Source organism: Falco cherrug, chromosome 19, assembly GCF_023634085.1.
Source record: "Falco cherrug isolate bFalChe1 chromosome 19, bFalChe1.pri, whole genome shotgun sequence".
Taxonomy (NCBI): Eukaryota; Metazoa; Chordata; class Aves; order Falconiformes; family Falconidae; genus Falco; species Falco cherrug.
Window position 1 is genome coordinate 5,405,576 of NC_073715.1, and position 18,877 is coordinate 5,424,452.

General features: G+C 47.1%; 1 protein-coding gene across 8 annotated transcripts in view; it reads left to right on the plus strand.

Moving 5' to 3' along the window:
* Nucleotides 1–18,877, plus strand: part of SCN8A (sodium voltage-gated channel alpha subunit 8) — a 64,612-nt gene that overhangs the window by 40,260 nt on the left and 5,475 nt on the right. For 6 of the 8 annotated variants that reach the window (XM_055696410.1, XM_055696409.1, XM_055696411.1 and 3 more), the window contains 12 exons: nt 1,603–1,841; nt 2,266–2,439; nt 3,407–3,763; nt 4,836–5,306; nt 5,675–5,792; nt 6,474–6,628; nt 7,592–7,765; nt 11,676–11,798; nt 15,182–15,466; nt 16,562–16,615; nt 17,617–17,767; nt 18,423–18,514. In XM_055696410.1, the coding sequence (XP_055552385.1) occupies nt 1,603–1,841; nt 2,266–2,439; nt 3,407–3,763; nt 4,836–5,306; nt 5,675–5,792; nt 6,474–6,628; nt 7,592–7,765; nt 11,676–11,798; nt 15,182–15,466; nt 16,562–16,615; nt 17,617–17,767; nt 18,423–18,514 (2,393 nt within the window). The remainder of the gene's footprint in view (nt 1–1,602; nt 1,842–2,265; nt 2,440–3,406; nt 3,764–4,835; nt 5,307–5,674; nt 5,793–6,473; nt 6,629–7,591; nt 7,766–11,675; nt 11,799–15,181; nt 15,467–16,561; nt 16,616–17,616; nt 17,768–18,422; nt 18,515–18,877) is intronic. The other 2 variants (XM_055696413.1, XM_055696412.1) reach the window with 1 other exon arrangement.

The following is an 18,877-nucleotide window of genomic DNA, read 5'->3' on the forward strand; positions in this document are numbered from 1 at the left end:
TGCGGGGATCAGAGCGATAGCTGGGCTGTAGGGAGCTGGGGGAGGGGGATGGGCTGAGGTCAAGGGCAAGGTCAGGTAAGTGCTGCACAGCAGAGATCGGGTTTGACCTTTGGGTGTCTGACAGGGGACCTGCGAGCCCATCGGGTGTGCAGGATTCAGCTGTCCCTGCGTCCAAGTAGTTCATAGTCCCGCATGGGTTTTGCCTAAACCTGCTGCTTTTGAGTCATTATGGAGCCAGAAATATTTATTAAGACTTTATTTCACTTGGTTTTGCGCCTGAATTACGTAGATACAGAGGTGAAGGCAGCGGAGAGCTGTACTTTTACAACGATGAGTATGCGGTGCAGGGATGATGGGAGTAAGGCGCTGCCTGGTGCAGGTGTTCTGGCTCCTGCCTTCTCCCAAGGACCGCAGGGACCCCCCTTTGCTTACGAGCCGTGGGAGCAAAGGATGGGAGCTGTGCTGAGAGCTGCAGTGTGACAGCTGTCAAAAGAGAAAGGGACAGCGGGATGACAGCAATTCTGAAACGGACAGCACATGGAGATGAGATTTCCAACTCTTGTTATGCAAGAGCCAGCAAAAATTTCTGAACAGCAGCCGTATGAGGTTGATGATCTCAAATTCCTGCTGTCTCCTGCAATAAAATTGTATGAAAACTAAATATACTTAGAAACAGAGCAAGGTTCTGCTGCTGCTTCCCTCCCACACAAACGCCTACAGGCTACAGTGCTACGGCCCTCTTTTTTAACTTTAGAAATTCCAAGGCAACTAAATACTAAGCAACCAGAGAACCAATGAGAAAAAGAGTGCAGCGGTCCTTTCCCTACTCAGGAAGAATAAAACTTCAGCCTGAACAGCTGTATATCCTCAATGGAACCATTGCAAGTCAAAGAATAGAGGGGGGGAAACTCCTGATATTTTTTTTTTTTTTTTTTTTTTTTTGCCCTAAGCGCTTGAAATAAGCCAGTGTACAAAAAAAATAATGGACGCGGCATTGCGTTTGATTTCTGTAGATGGATGTGGTTAGTCTTAATCGGGTTATTCCTGTTTAAAATCCTTTGCAGCATTATGTCATGTATTTCCTCTTTTAGACTGCGTCTGCATTCAGCGCAGAATTCATTTAAGTTATTTTAAAAACTGGCACCAAAGACAGTTCAGGATCTGTAACTTGGATTTAAACCATTTTACCTTGATGGGTTCTGGGTTAAATAAATCCCTTCGTTTAAAATAATTGGCACTGAATCATAAGAGCCAGGCAGGGCTGTTGCACAGGGTTGGAACTGCTCTTCCTGGTGACCTCGTGCAGTCAACTTGACCCAACTCTTCCATTGTGGCAACCCACACGGTTGGCCACGGTCGTAAGGTTCTGGGCTTAGTAACTCTTGGTCTTCGCTATTGCCAAGCGTCCCGGAGTTCTTCTGGTTTGGGCGTTGTGTGTGCGTGTGGAAAAACACACCTTTGGCCCCAAAATACTGAATTTTGGTGCAAGCAGGGAGGTGTTTGTGACGGGGAGGTATTTTAGCTGTGCCGGCTGTCAAGACACATCCAGTGGCCATAGAGGTGAAGACTCAACTCTGCTGCTGTTTTGTTTTGTCACTGTAGAGCTGGAAGAATCCCAGAGGAAGTGTCCCCCTTGCTGGTACAAATTCGCCAACACGTTTTTGATCTGGGAATGCCACCCTTACTGGATGAAGCTGAAGGAGATCGTGAACTTAATTGTCATGGATCCTTTTGTTGACTTGGCCATCACCATCTGTATCGTGCTGAACACTTTGTTCATGGCCATGGAGCACCACCCAATGACCCCGGAGTTTGAGCACGTGCTCTCCGTCGGAAATCTGGTAAGATACTATTGGTAAATATTCCTTACACATCTGCTCCTACTGGGATACATTGCTAGTTAAGGAAGATTTAGGCTGAAAAAACTGGTTCTAGAGGACACAGAGTGGTGTGAGCTTGCCACGTTGCTCTGTGTCAACTCAGAGATGTTTGCTAAGGGTGCGCTTCTCTGGTCAGAATTCTTAAATTCCTTATTTAATTCCTTAAAATTCCAAAATATTTAATTCCTGGTATGCCTGAGTAGGTCAGTGGTGTTTGTGCTGCATCGGAGGAGCAACAACTACTGCAGCCGAGCACGTGGCGTTGCGGAGGCTGCGCGTTTGAGTTGCTGTGACAAATGATGGGGTTGGATATTGAACCTGAACATCAGAACTTGAACCAAAGCGACTCTTTACCTGTCCTTTGTCTCTCTCCTCACCGCTCCAGGTTTTCACGGGAATTTTCACAGCTGAAATGTTCCTGAAGCTCATTGCCATGGATCCCTACTATTATTTCCAGGAAGGGTGGAACATCTTTGATGGATTTATTGTCTCCCTCAGTTTAATGGAACTGAGTCTAGCAGATGTGGAAGGACTTTCTGTGCTGCGATCTTTCCGATTGGTATTCCATATTCCAGTTCTTTTTGCATGTTACTCTCTTGGAGCCACTAGAAAGCTTTTTGCATAAGAAAAGACAAAAACCACCAGTTGTTTTCTGGTTTGGGGGAGGATGGAGGTGGAATAGAGTCATTTTTGAGGTCTCTTCTTACTTGACAACTGCTGTTCATGAGATCTGAGCGATGGCTCGTTGCGTTTAGGCAGCGGAGGAGAACTTGGGAGGTGTTTTGTTTTTCTTCGTAGAGGTGGAGATGGACCACATCAGAACACACCTCTGATTTCATGTGGTCACATTTGGTAGGTTGTATGTTACACTGTCACAAAGGCGCTGGATACTTCCAGCCTTCGTGTGCTTTAACTTGTGCTGTCAATGGTTAAACTTCTGAAAATGAAATTACAAAAAACCTCAGGGTTGGATTTTTGGGTGCAGAGAACCACAACCGAGGTTGGATTTTCCAAGGAGCACAGTAATGAGAAGCTCCCGCTTATATCCAGCTTCAGAAAGTCTGTCTCCAAAGTGAGATCCTCTGGAAAACAGATTTTGATTGTGTGTTCTGGATGCGCCAGGAAAACAAATCCTTCCCAGGGGAAGATGAGAAGGATTCGGGGAAGCAAAAAGTAATTTTTTGTGACACACAGCCTTCAGATAACTCTTCTGTCTTCCTTAACATTGCAAAGTTTGCAAAGCGAGGTGGAAGCTCCGTGCCTTTCCCTTGTAAAGGGAGATCACTGTGTGTGTGGGGATAACTAAGTACAAAATACAGGATTTTTTTTACCAAATTCAAAGAGAAGTTAAGTGTTCCCTGCTCCCGCTGACTTTGGTAGCAGAAGCATGGGCTTATGTTTACGTAAAATGCGAGATGGTTGCTGTTTACGTAAAGTTCTGCCTGATTTTCCTCTTTAAGATGAAATTAAATTGTCATTCTCTGCTCTGTTTTTGTTTTTTTGGGTTTGTTTGGTTTCTTTGGTAGCTGAGAGTCTTCAAACTGGCCAAGTCCTGGCCCACTCTGAACATGCTGATAAAAATCATCGGTAACTCAGTGGGTGCTTTGGGGAACTTGACCTTGGTGCTAGCCATCATCGTGTTCATCTTCGCCGTGGTGGGCATGCAGCTTTTCGGCAAAAGCTACAAGGAGTGTGTCTGCAAGATCAATCCGGACTGTGAGCTACCCCGCTGGCACATGCACGATTTCTTCCACTCCTTCCTTATTGTCTTCCGTGTGTTGTGTGGGGAATGGATTGAGACCATGTGGGATTGTATGGAAGTAGCAGGACAGGCCATGTGCTTGATTGTCTTCATGATGGTCATGGTCATCGGAAATTTAGTGGTCAGTAAATGGTTACTGATGGTCTTTATTGGTTGCCTCTGGGTTGGGTAGAAGGTGGGGAGACTGCAGGGCTAGGGAGTTAATGACTTGTGAGTCTCTTGGGCTCCTTCATGGCCTGTTGGCTCGGGTAGCATGGTATTAACGATGTGCTTGGCTTGATTAAGGCCTTAAACGATTGCCCACAAAGAAAGCATCCAAGCGCTTTGCAATACATGCTGGAGGTATGAACCCCCCAGTTGAAGGGGTCCAACCCCCACCTTGCCCAAGGGAGTAAAAGAAGCTTAAAAGAAGCAAAACCTGGTTTTCCAAAGCCAAGAGAGGAAATAATTCAGTACGCAGGGGCAGGTCCTGAAGCGTTAAAACGAGGTTGGAAGTTTCTTCTCAGTTCTTCCCGCTGGCTCAATCAGGAGGTACGGTTGTGTGCAGGATTTGGCCCGCTGTGTGGGAGGTTAGGCTGGAGCATGATGGTTCCTTCTGGTCTCTAAATTCTATGAAGAAAAAGTCTGACGGAGGGAAATGGAAGCAAGAACGAAGTAGCGCGGACGGTTGCATGCCTTCAGAGCAGTGGTGGGAGCTCTGTCTGAGAGGACTCGTCTCGCCGAGGGGGATTTTGACAAAATAAAGTCTTGGGGTCAGTGGCCAGGTGGGAGCAAGGGAGCGAAGCCGGGCATGGACACCTAAAATGCCTGGATCTGGCTCGTTTCCTTTGAGCCAGGGGTGGGATTAAACTGATAAGGCTGAATTTAAATCCCTTTGCTGACTGCTGCGTAAATCCCGCTCTTCAAATATGGGCGGTGTGGATCCTGCACGGGGCTCCGTGGCAGGGACCCTTGTGCCCGCGCCGAGCCCCCGGCGCAGCTGGGCACTGCGTGGGGCTCACGGAACACGTGGCAGGATCCATGTCTCGTTCCTTGGGTCCTGTGTGCCTCGGTGGGGTGGCAGAGCTGGTTCTCAGCGTGGCGGTTGCTGGCGTAGCTCTGCAGCCTGCTAACGCGGCTAAAGACTCATGTTGGGCTTTGGGAATCCAACCCGTGTGCGTCGGCTCTGCCAAGTGTGACCTCTTCTCTTTCAGGTGCTGAACCTCTTCTTGGCCTTGCTGCTGAGCTCCTTCAGCGCCGACAACTTGGCAGCGACAGATGATGACGGGGAGATGAACAACCTGCAGATTTCTGTGATCCGCATCAAGAAGGGCATCGCCTGGACCAAGGCGAAGGTGCGGGAGTTCATGCAGGCTCATTTCAAGCAGCGGGAGGCAGATGAGGTCAAACCTTTGGATGAGTTGTACGACAAGAAGGTGAACTGCATCGCTAACCATACAGGGGCTGATATCAACAGAGACATTGATTATCAGAAGAACGGCAACGGTACGACGAGTGGCATTGGGAGCAGCGTGGAGAAGTACATAATAGATGAAGATCACATGTCCTTCATCAACAACCCCAATCTCACTGTCCGGGTGCCTATTGCTGTAGGGGAATCAGATTTTGAAAATCTCAACACAGAAGATTTTAGCAGCGATACGGATCCTGACGGCAGCAAAGAGGTAGGATGAGATGCTAAAAATTCATTTGAGTCATTTGCCCCACGTGTGAGTGCCTGGAAGCATCTTGGGAGGGAGAACGGGGTGGATCCAGCACAAAACTCTTTATATTACGTTGTCTTTGCACTCAGGAGGAGTTTTTCTTGTGCTGGTTGCTCTGTGGGCACCCACAGATACTTATATATATAATATAAATACTTAATATGGACTGTCCTGTCAACCTGTAAGCTGGGTCAGGATCCTGACGAGGTGGAGTGAGGAAACAACTTCCACAACAGTAAATCGGGTGAACGAATTGCCAAGTCACCATGACGTTGGATACTTGTTGGGAATGAATTACAGATTGGATTGGGTTTTCTTTTCTGTTCAAGAAACTTGATGATACCAGCTCCTCCGAAGGTAGCACCATTGATATAAAGCCTGAAGTGGAAGAAGTCCCCGTGGAGGCGCCGGAGGAGTACCTGGACCCAGATGCTTGCTTCACAGAAGGTAAGGTGGGACTCTGAGCGTGGAAAGGAGCCTCCGAGATGTTTTGGGGACATGTTTGCCCTAAGCTTCCCTTGTGGTTGGATCTCAGTCTGGATCAGGGCTGACCCTCCGCTGGTTCCCGGACCTTTCTTGGGTGCTGCGTTGTGTGAAGCGGTTCAGAAGAATTTGCAAAACGAAGGCTTTGCCATCCCAAGGGTGTAGATGACCTATAGGAAGGGCAAGTTGGTCTTTTGTACAACTGATGCCTTGAGTCCTCAGAAGCAGAAGAATCTGGCTTCTGGTCAGGTTGTTTGGTTTTTTTCCCTTCTGTCGCTGGCCTCAGTGTCTTTCGGTGACTGATCCATTACAGGTATTCCCATGGCAAAGATATTTTAAATGGTTCAAGGTTATTTTATCAGCAAGTTTTCCATTTGTCTGCCGTCATGTGCGTGGATACCTCACCAAATAGAACGAGCTTAATCTGTTCACAAATTGATGTTAATTCAGGTGGCCAGGTACAGAAGTGGCGAAAGAATTATAATATCCTCAAGAACGCGAAAGTTTTAACTGAAACTCAACGTGTCTAATGTTGTTAGCATTAAAACTGCTTGTAGACCGTGACAATTTTGATGGGCTTAGACGAAATCGTGCTCCCTAATAAATTAGGCGCTCACGCTCCTTTGTGCCCTGTCCCCGTTCCAGGTTGTATGCAGCGCTGTAAATGTTGTCAGGTCAATATTGAGGAAGGGCTGGGGAAGTCTTGGTGGACCTTGAGGAAGACTTGTTTTCTGATTGTGGAACATAATTGGTTTGAGACCTTCATCATCTTTATGATCCTACTGAGCAGCGGGGCTCTGGTGAGTAAAATAGAGGAGTACGCGTAGCCCGGTGGGGGTGGGCTAGGGGAAAGCTGTGGGTAGGAAATTGGGTGAAAAAGCGAGCGATGATGGGTCTTGCCTGGAAAACAGGCATCTGTTGTGGTAGGTGCTGTACGAAAGCCTTTATTCGTGATTTTGATGTAGTTGAAATTCAGAGTGAAGGCTGAAAGCCTGCAGATCTGGGTTCTGATTGATGTGGTGCATCTAGTCAGTGCTACTGTCGTAGCTGGGCTGGAAACGTGAGGATTTTGGACAAAGTCAGCCTGTATCTGTGCCTCATTTTTCACATTACCGAACACAAATATTTATCTTTCCCTTTCTTCGCTATCCCTCGTTTGCAGAGCTTCTTGACCTCGCGGTGTTCCATAGGTACAGATCATCATCACCCTGGTTTGTTTTGGCACAGTATGGTGTTTAGCAGGTGGGGTGACACGACGGACAGCTTCAAGCACGTGTTACTCATGAATTTTAGGACCCAAGTCCACAACAGCTCGTATCCCATGGTGGTAGCCTGGTTTTCTTTACGTGCACAGCTTTCGTAGTAATTTAACGGTCTGATTGCTGATGAGCTCAGCCCTTTTGGATGTGCGGAGCTGTGGAGAAAACCTGCCTCTGTGGGACCGTAGCGAGACCAGTTGCTGAACTGGTATCATTTTAGATATAAAAGCTTGTGTCAGATCCCTAAAAGGCAGAGAAGTTCTTGTGTGATTTATTCAGGACTTTCCTTTTTTTTGGTGTTGTTTTTTTTTTTTTAATTCATTCGTTTGGCGTTGCAGTGTTGCAACTACTAGAGCAAAGATGCACTGTGTAAGAATATGTTTATTATTATATATAATATAAGAAATTCCACTGCTCAGTATTGTTTGAATAAGCTCCTGGATAACGATGTTGAGCTGTGGAATAAACCTGATGTAATGATGCGCGTACCTGGTTGTTTCCCAGGCTTTTGAAGATATTTACATAGAGCAGAGAAAAACCATCCGGACCATCCTGGAGTATGCGGACAAGGTATTCACGTACATTTTCATCCTGGAGATGTTGCTGAAGTGGTGCGCTTATGGATTCGTCAAGTTCTTCACCAACGCCTGGTGCTGGCTGGATTTCCTCATTGTTGCCGTATGTATCCTCTCCTTCTTACTTCTGGTTGGAGAGAAAAAAAAAAAAAAAAGTCAGTTAGAAGGATGCTGGGTGTAACGCTTTCTCCTGAGAATTGTCCTAACTGAATCATATATTTAATGAGGAGCCAATCCCAGATATCTCGAGTTTCCCAGATGAGGATGAAACCCTTGAGCCTGTTGAGTATCGCTGGTGTTTCCTATGCAGCTCTGGAATTTCTGCCCTGCAGATCCTTAAGGAGCCTGCAGAGACAAGGAGGGTTTTCCAGCCCTTGACCCTTTTGCTCCGCTGAAAATTCCATTTCTAAGAGGCCCACCGGCATGTTGAGCTAGTGGAGAACTTGTGCAGAGGCGGCGTTCCTCGGTGACACCCTCTTTAATCCTTTGCTTGTGTTATTAACAATGGGGGACGATGAAGCAGGCAAAACCTTCCCGTTCGACCACCTAACGAGGTCCGTTCTGGATTTGGGACAGTCTGGGAATTTATTATGCAAAATGAAGTTCTAATGTCATTTTTCTTCCGTTAAAAAGAGGAAAGGCAGGACAGTATCCACCGGCGGAGGCGGCTTGTTGATAAGGGATCGTAGCGTGAGCAAGGGAAGGGCTGGCTGCGGGCAGCTCAGCACATGATTGCCCCACAATTTCCCTGCAGAGAATAAATTTGAGAATTACAAAAAGCCAATAGAGAGAAGTGTTGGCAGTAAATTTGGCTGTGAAAGCACAGCAGGGGCGTTTAAAATAATTGGAGTGTATGCTGTCCAAAGTGGCAGAAAATGATGGAATTTGATAGGACTTGAAGTCCAAAGAATTGCAAAAAAAGAGAACTTTAGAACCTCAAGGGCTTGGATTCTTTTAAAACGTTTCATCGCATCCAGTTGTGAATCAGTATCCTTAGTGAATGCCCCAAGAGCAAGTATAAAAAAAAAAAATCTTTTTTTTTTTTTTCCAAGCTTCTCACTTGGAACGTTTTGAATATGATTCAGTTATGCCAAGTTGCTGTTCAGTGACATTATCACTCTGGAAATATTTCTGAGTAGGTGGAGGAACTATGCTTGGAATTCAGGGGCAGAAGTGACTCAAAATGTCTACATTTCCTGTGGAAACCTGAAATTTTGAATATTTTATATATGTAAAAAAAAAGTCCTCACTGATCCTCTTAACACTTTTCCTTTTAACACACCTCTTGAAGTAGTAACTTCTGAAAATAACCCCGCATCTCTTTCACTGCCTGAAGTTGAAGTACAAGTGGAAACTAACACGAGATACCGTCTCTTCTGCACTGCTTTGAGGCACTCATTTGGCAAATGAAATTTTGGGGGGTCCCATAGTAAAAAAACAACCGGCAGCTGAGCACAAACCCAGCCCTTACGCCTCATGTTGCCAGTTGAATTCCAGCTGCTGGGGACAAATTGGCAGATGTGGTACAAATTTCATTTTCATCTTGTATCTGGCTGCTGGTGGAGTAAAACTTAAGGAGCATCCCAGTCCGGTAACACATTGACAGGGAGTGAACAAGTAGAGGGATCCTGAATTCCCAGCGCTTTAGGTGAAATTTCTCTTTTCACTTGGTGTCGTAGACAAGGCAGTGGGCACGTTTTGGTCTACAAAAAATGGGAAATGTGAATTTGAGATGGCAAAATATTACCCGACAAGATCCCAGCTACGCATCGTGCCCTGTACCTGTCCATGACGGGGTTTTTAATGAATGTGGAGCCAGGGTGGCAGCCGTAACTAACAGCAAATAAAACCTTTGCATCATAACAACGCTCTTGAATATTATTTTTCAGGTTTGCTAGCATTGTCAAATAACCCTCCTCCTCCTCTGATTCCCCAAGCTTGCTGGGTGTATTTGTGAAGACAAACTCTTTTGCTGGGTAATAATGAAAGCTTCTGCTTTTCAGTCAATCTGCAATTCCTTTTGTCTGCCATCGCTGCCTGCTGTGTCTTCTGTCGGAGTGTCCCGAGGGAATAATACTGACCAGACCCCACGAAAGCTAAACCAGCCTTTAGCGGGGTTCCTGCCGTTGGCTTGGTTTCCTCCTCGGGAGCGAGGCGTTATCCCAAGGGGAAGAAGCCCTAGAAGTGAGGACTCAGTGAAGCCTGTCCCCTGTATTATATTTACAGGATATTTCTGTATGGATTTTCTATATTCTGTATTTCTCTATGGATCTGATAGCCCCCAACCTCCAAATCCCACCCCTATTCTGAAATTCGGGACCAGGACTTTTAACGTGCTGGTGTTCCTACGGGCTCACTCCTGTCCCGAGTAGGCTGATTTTGCTTCTCAAAAGCTTCATTGTAAGCCTTTGGGCCACCCCCAGCGTGTTTTTTATCAGTGTCATTTTCAAATGGGAAAACCAGGTGGAAAACCCCAGTTGCCATATGTTGTGGCCGCTTATTTTGGGGACAGATAGGAAGAGAGAAAATGCGTGAAGCCACGTGCACCAACGGTCAGATGAGATGAAATGGCTGAAGTTTTCCCCACCCGTTGGAAATCTGGTCTTGAAATTTCCCTGGAATATGTGTGGAGTAAGAATCGTCACTATAATGAATTTCCACTTATTATCTTACTATCCCTTTTGTTAAAAGAATGATGATAAATAGGAAGTGTCCTATTCTGAGAACTAAGCTAAAAAGTCCCTTTTTAGGGACCGTTTTAAAACTGTTGTAGGAGGAGGTCTCATGTTTTTCTATTTGTTGCTGTATATTGATGTCTTTTTTTTTTTTTTTTCCTTTAAAAAGGGTTGATGTATCTGTTTCTTATCTGTGTCTGTAACGTGATGCTAGGCAAAAATGGAAGATAGTGGGATGCCGATGAGATGGTGTCTGTAGATACTATTTACGTATGGCCAAGTCACGACTGAGCTAATCGAAAGAGTTGTCCCTTGGCTCACGTGGGGAACGGGCTGCTGCCCTAAATACATGTGCCAGGTCAAAAAGTAGAGCTGGCCCCACGCTTTCAGGCTCTTGCTAATGCAGGGCTTAATCCTGCGGGATGCTGAGCCGCCCTCGGGAGCGGTCGGTTGAGGATATTTGGTCGTTCCCCAGCGTAGAGCCTAACTCTGATGCCAGGCTGCTACAGAGAACAGGTTGTCTTTGTGGTCAGTGTTGGACAATGGATGGAAACGAGCTGTTCCCAGCTGTGCCGGAGGTTTGGGGTCGGAGCCTGGGCAGCTCATCCCTGAGGTGGGCTCTACCCATCCTCATCCTCCCCCCAGGATGCTCACGAACGCCGCTGCAACTCCAAGGCGGCACAAAAAGAAGCGCAGGAGACTTTACTCTCCCCAACCCCTGGGGATTCATGGGGGGTAAAAGTTGGCATGGGCTGCCTGGGCAGCATTCCCTTTTTTTTTTTTTTTTTTTTTTCAAATGATATTGGCCAAGTCAGGCATGAGTCCCATCCCCGAAGGCCATCGCCATGGAGGAAGCAGCACCGGCAGCTGGCGGGACAAGTTGGGTGCAGGTTGTGCAGTGTGTGTATTTATCTGTATTCTTTCTCATAGGTCCCTTTAAAATTTGTCGGGCTTAAATTTAATGGGAGCCGCTGGGATCCTGCAGACAGGAAAGGGCGAGGGTAAGGTTTTTGTCATCGTTTGGGCTCTTCCTGCCGACAGACCCCTTCTCCGTCTGTGTGTCTCTGCCTCTCTCTCACTTATCTTTCCCCTCTGTTCTTTTCTTACGCCTTTCTCAACCACATTATTTCCTTCCAGGTCGTTTCAGTCAAGTGAAGTAGGCAGCTGGTGGCATGTCTTCGGTATTTATTATGGGGGCCGCTGGGCAATCAGTGCTAGGGGAATCATTCTAACAGTCTGGAACCTTTTTTTTCTTTTTTTTTTTTTTTTTTCCTTTTTTTCTTTCTTTTTTTTTTTTTCTTCTTTTTTTTTTTTTTTTTTTTTCTATTTTCTGTGTAGGTCTCTTTAGTCAGCCTTATAGCTAATGCCCTGGGCTACTCGGAACTAGGTGCCATAAAGTCCCTTAGGACACTAAGAGCTTTGAGGCCTTTAAGAGCGTTGTCCCGATTTGAGGGGATGAGGGTAAGATGCCATTAGCAGCTGATCCTTCTGCATGCCTGTGGAGCGGTATTTTTTTAAGCATGCTAGAACTGATCAAAACTGGTGGAAAGAAAAATTCCAAACAGAATCATGATGCAGCTGCTGACTCGATCACCTCTACTGTGGATGTCCCCTCACCCTGCCCACCGCTGCACCCTCCCCTCTTAAGAAAGGGAGATGCATTAAGCTGCCTCATTACATTAATTACTGGCCCAAACCACATGCCATTTGTAGACGATGTTAACACTTGGCTGTTCTCATTTAGCCTGGCTTTTACCTCTATAGCATCCGAGGGGGCTTCTGAGCTGTAACTTTTATTTTTTTTTTGATCTAGGGAGAATCACCAGGTGCAAAGAAGCAGAATTTGAACCACCTCAGTGTCTCCGGCCCCTCTAGGTGTTGGCCGCTGGTGGAATTGGATTGAAAGACACTTTTTTTTTTTTTTTTTTTTTTTTTTTTTTTTAATGAGGGGTTTTTTTAAAATGCAGTCTGCCTGCAAGGGGGTGAAAGGCTGCTTCCTTTCTGGGATCACTCAGGCCATCAGGAAGGGACTGGCGGGGAGCTCGGCTGTTTGCAAAAAAAAAAAAAAAAAAAAAAAAAAGGCTTTGGTTTAATTCCTCTTGTTGCACCTTGTTGTTCTCGGTCCAGTCTAGTGGTGACTGGAAGCCTTGTCTGATAGTGAAGCTTTTCCTTTCCACTCCCTCCCTTTTCCCACGCTTTATGGTCCCCTGTCCTGTCACTGTGGAACTAGCAACGAAGCACAAGCAAAGCATTGAACTTAACCAGCTTTCCTCAAATTGGTAGGCAGCGCCAATCTCTCGGGGATTTGAAATTAGTATTGCAGCATCTCGCTGCTTTGCCACTTCATATTCCGTATTTCAGTGCCTTTTTCCCATTTGGGATTGAAGTGGTCATAGAAGAACATGCCAAAAAATGGTATGTTTCCGTGCAGGGTGTGTTGTATCCATGGGTTTCCCAGTTGCTCTTAGGACAACCATGTAGGTCTTTTGTGCTAAAACCCAGTTAGCTCACCATTAGAGATAACAGGAGAGATAAAAACCATATTTTTTTAAAAAAAAAAAAGGGAAGGGAATAGCATCTGTAGTTTTACTCCAGGATCTGACTGGAGCAGTTCCACCTGGATCCTTCTGATAATTCCACCTGGATCCTTCTGATCTCTTTTGAATTTAACTGAGCGCAAAGTAGAGCGCAAGGGAGGCACCGAGCTGATCGGGAATCCTCAAATTCCATAGGAAACGATAGGAATAAATAATAATAATGGTAACAAATCCGCAGAGGGTTGTTTCCTCCCTAGTGTTTTCCCCCTGCCATTACTGCTTTGTGGCCGTTAGCTTAATCCCAAACTTTATTCTCTAATACAGGCACAAAGGATGAAAACTTTTCCGTGGATGCCAAGCCGGAGCTTTTGCTGGGCTGGGTTCAGGTCCTGCCCGAGAGCGTGAGCGCAAAGGAAAAGCCCGAGCTACCAAGCCTGTAGATAGAAAAAGCTATTTTTAAGCCATGCTGGAGAGAAGTTGTGGTTTCTAACGCACAGTCAGGCAATCCCCATGCTTAAAGACGGGGGAATTTCACCCCAGAAAAATCAATAGTTCTGACTGCAGCCCTCTTCACTATCCAAACCCAATTATTTTCTCTTTGGTTTGACTTGAAGGCAAGTGTTGCTGCCCCAGGTGCCCAAACCAATTCTGCCCAGCCAGAGAATAAGCGATTTGAAATGCCTTTGCAAAGGAAACGTAAAATGTAGTTCTTTGCTTTTCTCTACTCCATAGTAATCTGCATTTTTCAAGAGCTTGCTTTGCTCTTAAATTACCCAGGAGGTTCGACAGTTTTGCTATCACGCGTGCATGCGTTGGTGTCGGTCTGCGCACAAAAGCCATGTTCCTTCGCTCGCATCTTTTTGGACGCTGTTATCAATCACAATCTTCCAGGTGGGTGCGACGCATCTCTCGCTTCCCTGCTGGGCTGGACCAAACCAGCCTCTTGATAAACCCAACGGGGGTCGTGGCGACGACCGGCAGCAGGACGTGCGATTTGGGGGAGGGGAGAGTGAAAGCAAAGGCATTTTGACCAGAGCCTGTCCTGGAGGGCTTGGCTCTGAGCCATAGGGCTTTATGTTCTGCCTCTCTGGGTATTAGTGATGAAGTCACGATGTCGTTTAAGGGTTGTTGCAATGCTGCTTGCTGCCTAGATCGCCGTCGTCTTAGTTTGCCTTGGTGGGGGAGGACCGGTGCTGGCTGCGGAGCCCAGCCTGGAGACCCTGGTCGCATCCAGAGGAGAGAGGGGAGGCTGGGTGGTGGCCAGGACCAGTGGTGGCTCAGGTGCTACTGCTTGAGGATGGCTGTGTAATTGAGTTACCCTTTCAAAACTAAGGGGTAAAACCACTTTAGGTTCTATTCCTCTATTAAAGGAACCTAAATTAGGAGCTCATCATAAAAGACTGAATGTCCTGCTGACCTAACTCCCTTAAAAGCCTGATAGCTTACATTGTGCCACGCGTTGGCCAGGGATGCTGAGGGACACGGCGCTCCCCAACTACTAAAGGTTAAAATTAGGAGGCGGTGGAAGATAACGAGCTCGGACAAACCCCCTCGTGGCTTCCCCCTGCGTTTGCTGCAGTTTGGAGGAAGGAACATGGCTTTGCTGCCTTCTTGAGCCTGCCTAGCTGCATGCTCCGCTGTCTGCCTGAGACAACGTGGTCGGCCTTGCTTAGTCACAAATACAGTCTCGGATGTTTACAGCGATTCACTGCTTAGTCTTACCGGAGCAACACCGGGCTTGGTCCTGTGTCCCCCCTTGCTGGGGACCTCGGGGTGGGGGAGCAGGAGGCAGGCTGCTGAGTGTCACAGCCTTGTTTGAAGGTGGGGAATGGCCGTGAGGGCCACCGGCTGATAACACCCATTGAATCCATAAACAAAAAAAAGTGTCCTCAGACTTGGCTCTGCGAAAAATTGTAGCTAGGAGCCTGGTTGGTACCGAGAAGAGGGTCTGAGCCTCACTCAGTAACTCCCTCCCTTCCTTTCGGCAACTAAAATTCTTTCAAATAATTGCTGTTTAACCGAAGAAGTAACAATCCAAAATCAACCCCCGTCAACCGAACGACCTGGCCCGGTTTATTTTCCAAACAGAGCTTCGGTAGGTGGCTTTGGAGCAGAATATTGGGGTTTTTAAACCACTTGGACTAAGTTCACTGCCAACTTCTGCGTGGAGTAAACGCCACACGTCTGTCAGTGGCCTTACCTCCTGTTCCCCCCTACCCCCCCACCCCCAAAACCAGCTGTATTGATGCTTGCTGTCTCCTGCCTCGTGTTTTATACTGAAACTTTTTCCCACCCCTTCCAACACAGGTGGTTGTCAACGCCTTGGTTGGCGCTATCCCTTCCATTATGAATGTCTTGTTGGTCTGCCTTATCTTCTGGCTGATTTTCAGCATTATGGGGGTTAACCTGTTTGCCGGGAAATATCATTACTGCTTTAATGAAACAGCTGAGGAGCGCTTCGAAATAGAAGTTGTTAACAACAAAACAGACTGCGAAGCGCTGATGCCACCCAACTCCACTGAGATTCGATGGAAGAACGTGAAAATTAACTTTGACAACGTTGGGGCAGGATATCTGGCTCTTCTGCAAGTTGTAAGTTTTGCTTTCACTGTCTCCCTAGTATTGGTAAATACAAGTTTATTCTAATGTATTTTGACTGCTTCCCTCTCCCCTTGACGTACAGCATCCCCTTAATCCCACTTGGGTTTGGGTTTGCAATAAAACTGTCGGTTTATGTGTTACCCCTTTGCCTAGTTGGGGTCTCCCGTGCTCCGTGAGACAGCAGTAACGCTGTTGAGATTCATTTTATTGTAGAATCCTAGCTTGGGTTGGGTTGGAAGGGACCTCCCGTGGTCATCCAGTCCAACCCCCTGCCTTCAGCAGGGACATCCCCAACTGGATGAGCCCCGTCCCACCTGGCCTTGAACGTTTCCACAGACTGGGCATCCACAGCCTTGCTGGGCAACCTGTGCCTCACCATCCTCCTCGTAAAATATTTCTTCCTTCTATCTAGTGTCAATCTCCTCTCTTTTAATTGAAAACTCATTACCCCTTGTCTTATCGCAGCAGGCCCTGCTAAAATGTCTGTCCCCATCTTTCTTGGAAAGCTCCAAGTATTGAAAAGCTGCCAGAAGGTCTCCCCGGAGCCTTCTCTTCTCCAGGCTGAACAGCCCCAACTGTCCCAGCCTGTCCTCCTCGGAGAGGGCTTCCATCCCTCCCATCCTTCTGTGGCCTCTGGCCCGTGTCCTTCCCGTGCTGGGGACCCCGGAGCTGGACACGGTGACCATCGGTGGGATCTCAGCAGAGTGGGGCAGGATCCCCACCCCCCTCGACCTGCTGGCTGTGCTGCTTTGGCTGCAGCCCACGACCCCGCCGGGGCTTCGGCACCGTTGCTGGCTCCTGCCCAGCATCTCACCCACCAGCACCCCTGGGTCCTTCTGGGTGGGGCTGCTCTCCGTCCCTTCATCCCCCAACCTGTACTGGGGGTTGCTCCCACCCAGGTGCAGGACCTTGCGCTTGACCTTGTTGAGCTTTATGGACCTGCTTCTCCAGCTTGATTTATTTCATGTAGATAAAATGAAAAGAGTTCAGTATACAGGGTGACGGAGAGGGCCAGGGAACCCTTCACTTCATCCTTGTTCTTCTCCTGTGGATGAATTCTAAGAGAACATGTGTTTTCTTTGCCAGGCTACTTTCAAGGGCTGGATGGACATCATGTATGCAGCAGTGGATTCCAGAAAGGTAAAGTACATGCCCACACACTCACCTCCCCCTATTTCACTCCGCTGTTTTTCTTTGGTAAAAATCAAGAGTAAAACCAGTAGAACCACGCTTATCTATTATGTCTTCGAACGCTGTGATGGTTTCGTTTGCTGTGTTAGTGTGATACGTTAAAAGATGCTGAAGAAAATGCCCAAAAGGGCAGGATTCTTCTGGTCCCTTCTTTAGGAGCAGGGAAACTCCTCTGGGGTAGAAATGCAGTGGAGAAAGGAATATAATGAAGTTAGGTATTTCATCATCAGAATAAATTATGGGGAGGAATTAGCCAGAAGGTCCTCCACGCACCTAGCATCTACATCGAAGCCTCAGCGACGCTTTAAATCCAGTTCTGAAATGCTGTCTGGGTTGGAGCTTCTTTCTTCAGGCGCTTTGCTTGTTCTTGCATGCTGGAGTCATGCAAATACCACCGCTTCCTTTTGGCTTTCTAATTTCCCCGCCCCCCCTTCTCTTGGATTTGTGTGAAATGATTTTTAAATGGATTTTCTTGTCCTGTGCTGAACGCAGGGTTGGAAAGAAGCAGTATGACTGGGTCAGGAGAGCGTTAAACACGTTCTTCTCTTTTTGATCGGCTGATGGGCTTCCAAGTCCCCCTTCAAAAGAAAGCACGATGTCTTCGCTTTGTCAGTGCCCGTCATTTAAACAGTCGTTTCCTTTGCGATTTGCAAATTACGGTATATTTGGGGGGCACTGACCTCAATTTACAGCGAGAGTCGGTATGAAACCGTAGTGTATTTCTGCAAATCAGATCAGCATCCCCTTGGTGTACGCGTACTGTATACGTGCATATACTTTTGCTTTGCTTTAAACAGTGTGAGGAGACAGTTTTCCATATATAACTGCAGCTTTGTAAAGCATGACTGCCTTACACGGGAACACTTGCAAACACAAGAAGGACCCAGCTCCTTCTGCCTCTATTTGTACGATGTCTTTGAAATGTCTTTTCTTTCTCGTCTCCCATCCAGCAAGAAGAGCAACCCAAGTACGAGGACAACATTTACATGTACATCTATTTCGTTATCTTCATTATCTTCGGCTCCTTTTTCACCCTGAACTTGTTCATCGGTGTCATCATCGACAACTTCAATCAACAAAAGAAAAAGATAAGTGCTCTGGGTTTGCAGGGGTGCTGAGACCTGTTAGAGGGATGCTGAGTCTTCGGGCTGAGGGGTTTTTTTCTGCCCCGATAAGGGCTCAGGAGCATCAGCCCGGAGCACAAGCCTCCCCTGGGAGAGCTGTGGGCTGCAGAACCACTGGGACCCAGTACATCGCTCCCCACCCAGCCCCGCGATACTGGTCGGACAGGGAGCCCAAGAGGCAGCCCAGGGCTTCATGTAAAACGCCAGCCAGATGAGATGCTCTCCCTAGACAACATTTTCATGTATTTCTTGGGGTTTTTTTTGACCTTTACTAACAGACTGGAATGTCTTCCTTGCCTCTCCCTCTGTTGTATACAACTTCTCTCCTCTATAAGTCAAGCTGAGGATTTGCACGTGTGCAGCCGACACCTCTGCTACCTGTTTATCACAGAGGGGAGGGGTGTAGTGCAATAAACCCCGTTTTTTTCATAGGAAAAAGAGTCTTGTTTTCTAAAGGAAGATCAGTACACCTTTGGTATGAGTATCCATTATTTCTGGCTAAAATAGCTGCCACCAGCTTCCCATATGGCAGGTATCCTCGTGACGGGGCTGGGAGGCTTTTCCTTTCCCTTCTTGGGGGGTGAGCGGATTGTAACCAGTTTTCCTTTCGCCCCTTTACTTTGGAGGTCAAGATATTTTCATGACAGAAGAACAAAAGAAGTACTACAACGCCATGAAAAAGCTGGGCTCAAAGAAGCCTCAGAAACCCATTCCCCGACCTCTGGTGAGTATGTGATAAAGGGAAGGGCAGGAAAAAACCTGCAGAGTTCAGACTTTCCGAGGAGCTTCGGCTCCAAAAGCATCCTCTGTTCTAAGTCGTGCTGGACTCTGCATCACCACGTTCTCGCCGTTATAACACCGGTATCATCTGAGAGAGGTTGACACGCCCTGGTTGACGTTAATCAGTTGGCTCATTTAAATCAGCCAATGATTTAAATCATTTAAATCTGAAAACCCTGTCTGGCCGTGAGGCTGTAGATGGAGAACAAGAGCCCCCCCGGTGTTAGCGAGCAGGATCTTGGCCAATTAGCCATGCTCACGGCTTGTGTTGGTCGTAGGGTCGTGGTAGCATGTTTGGGGGGTGAAT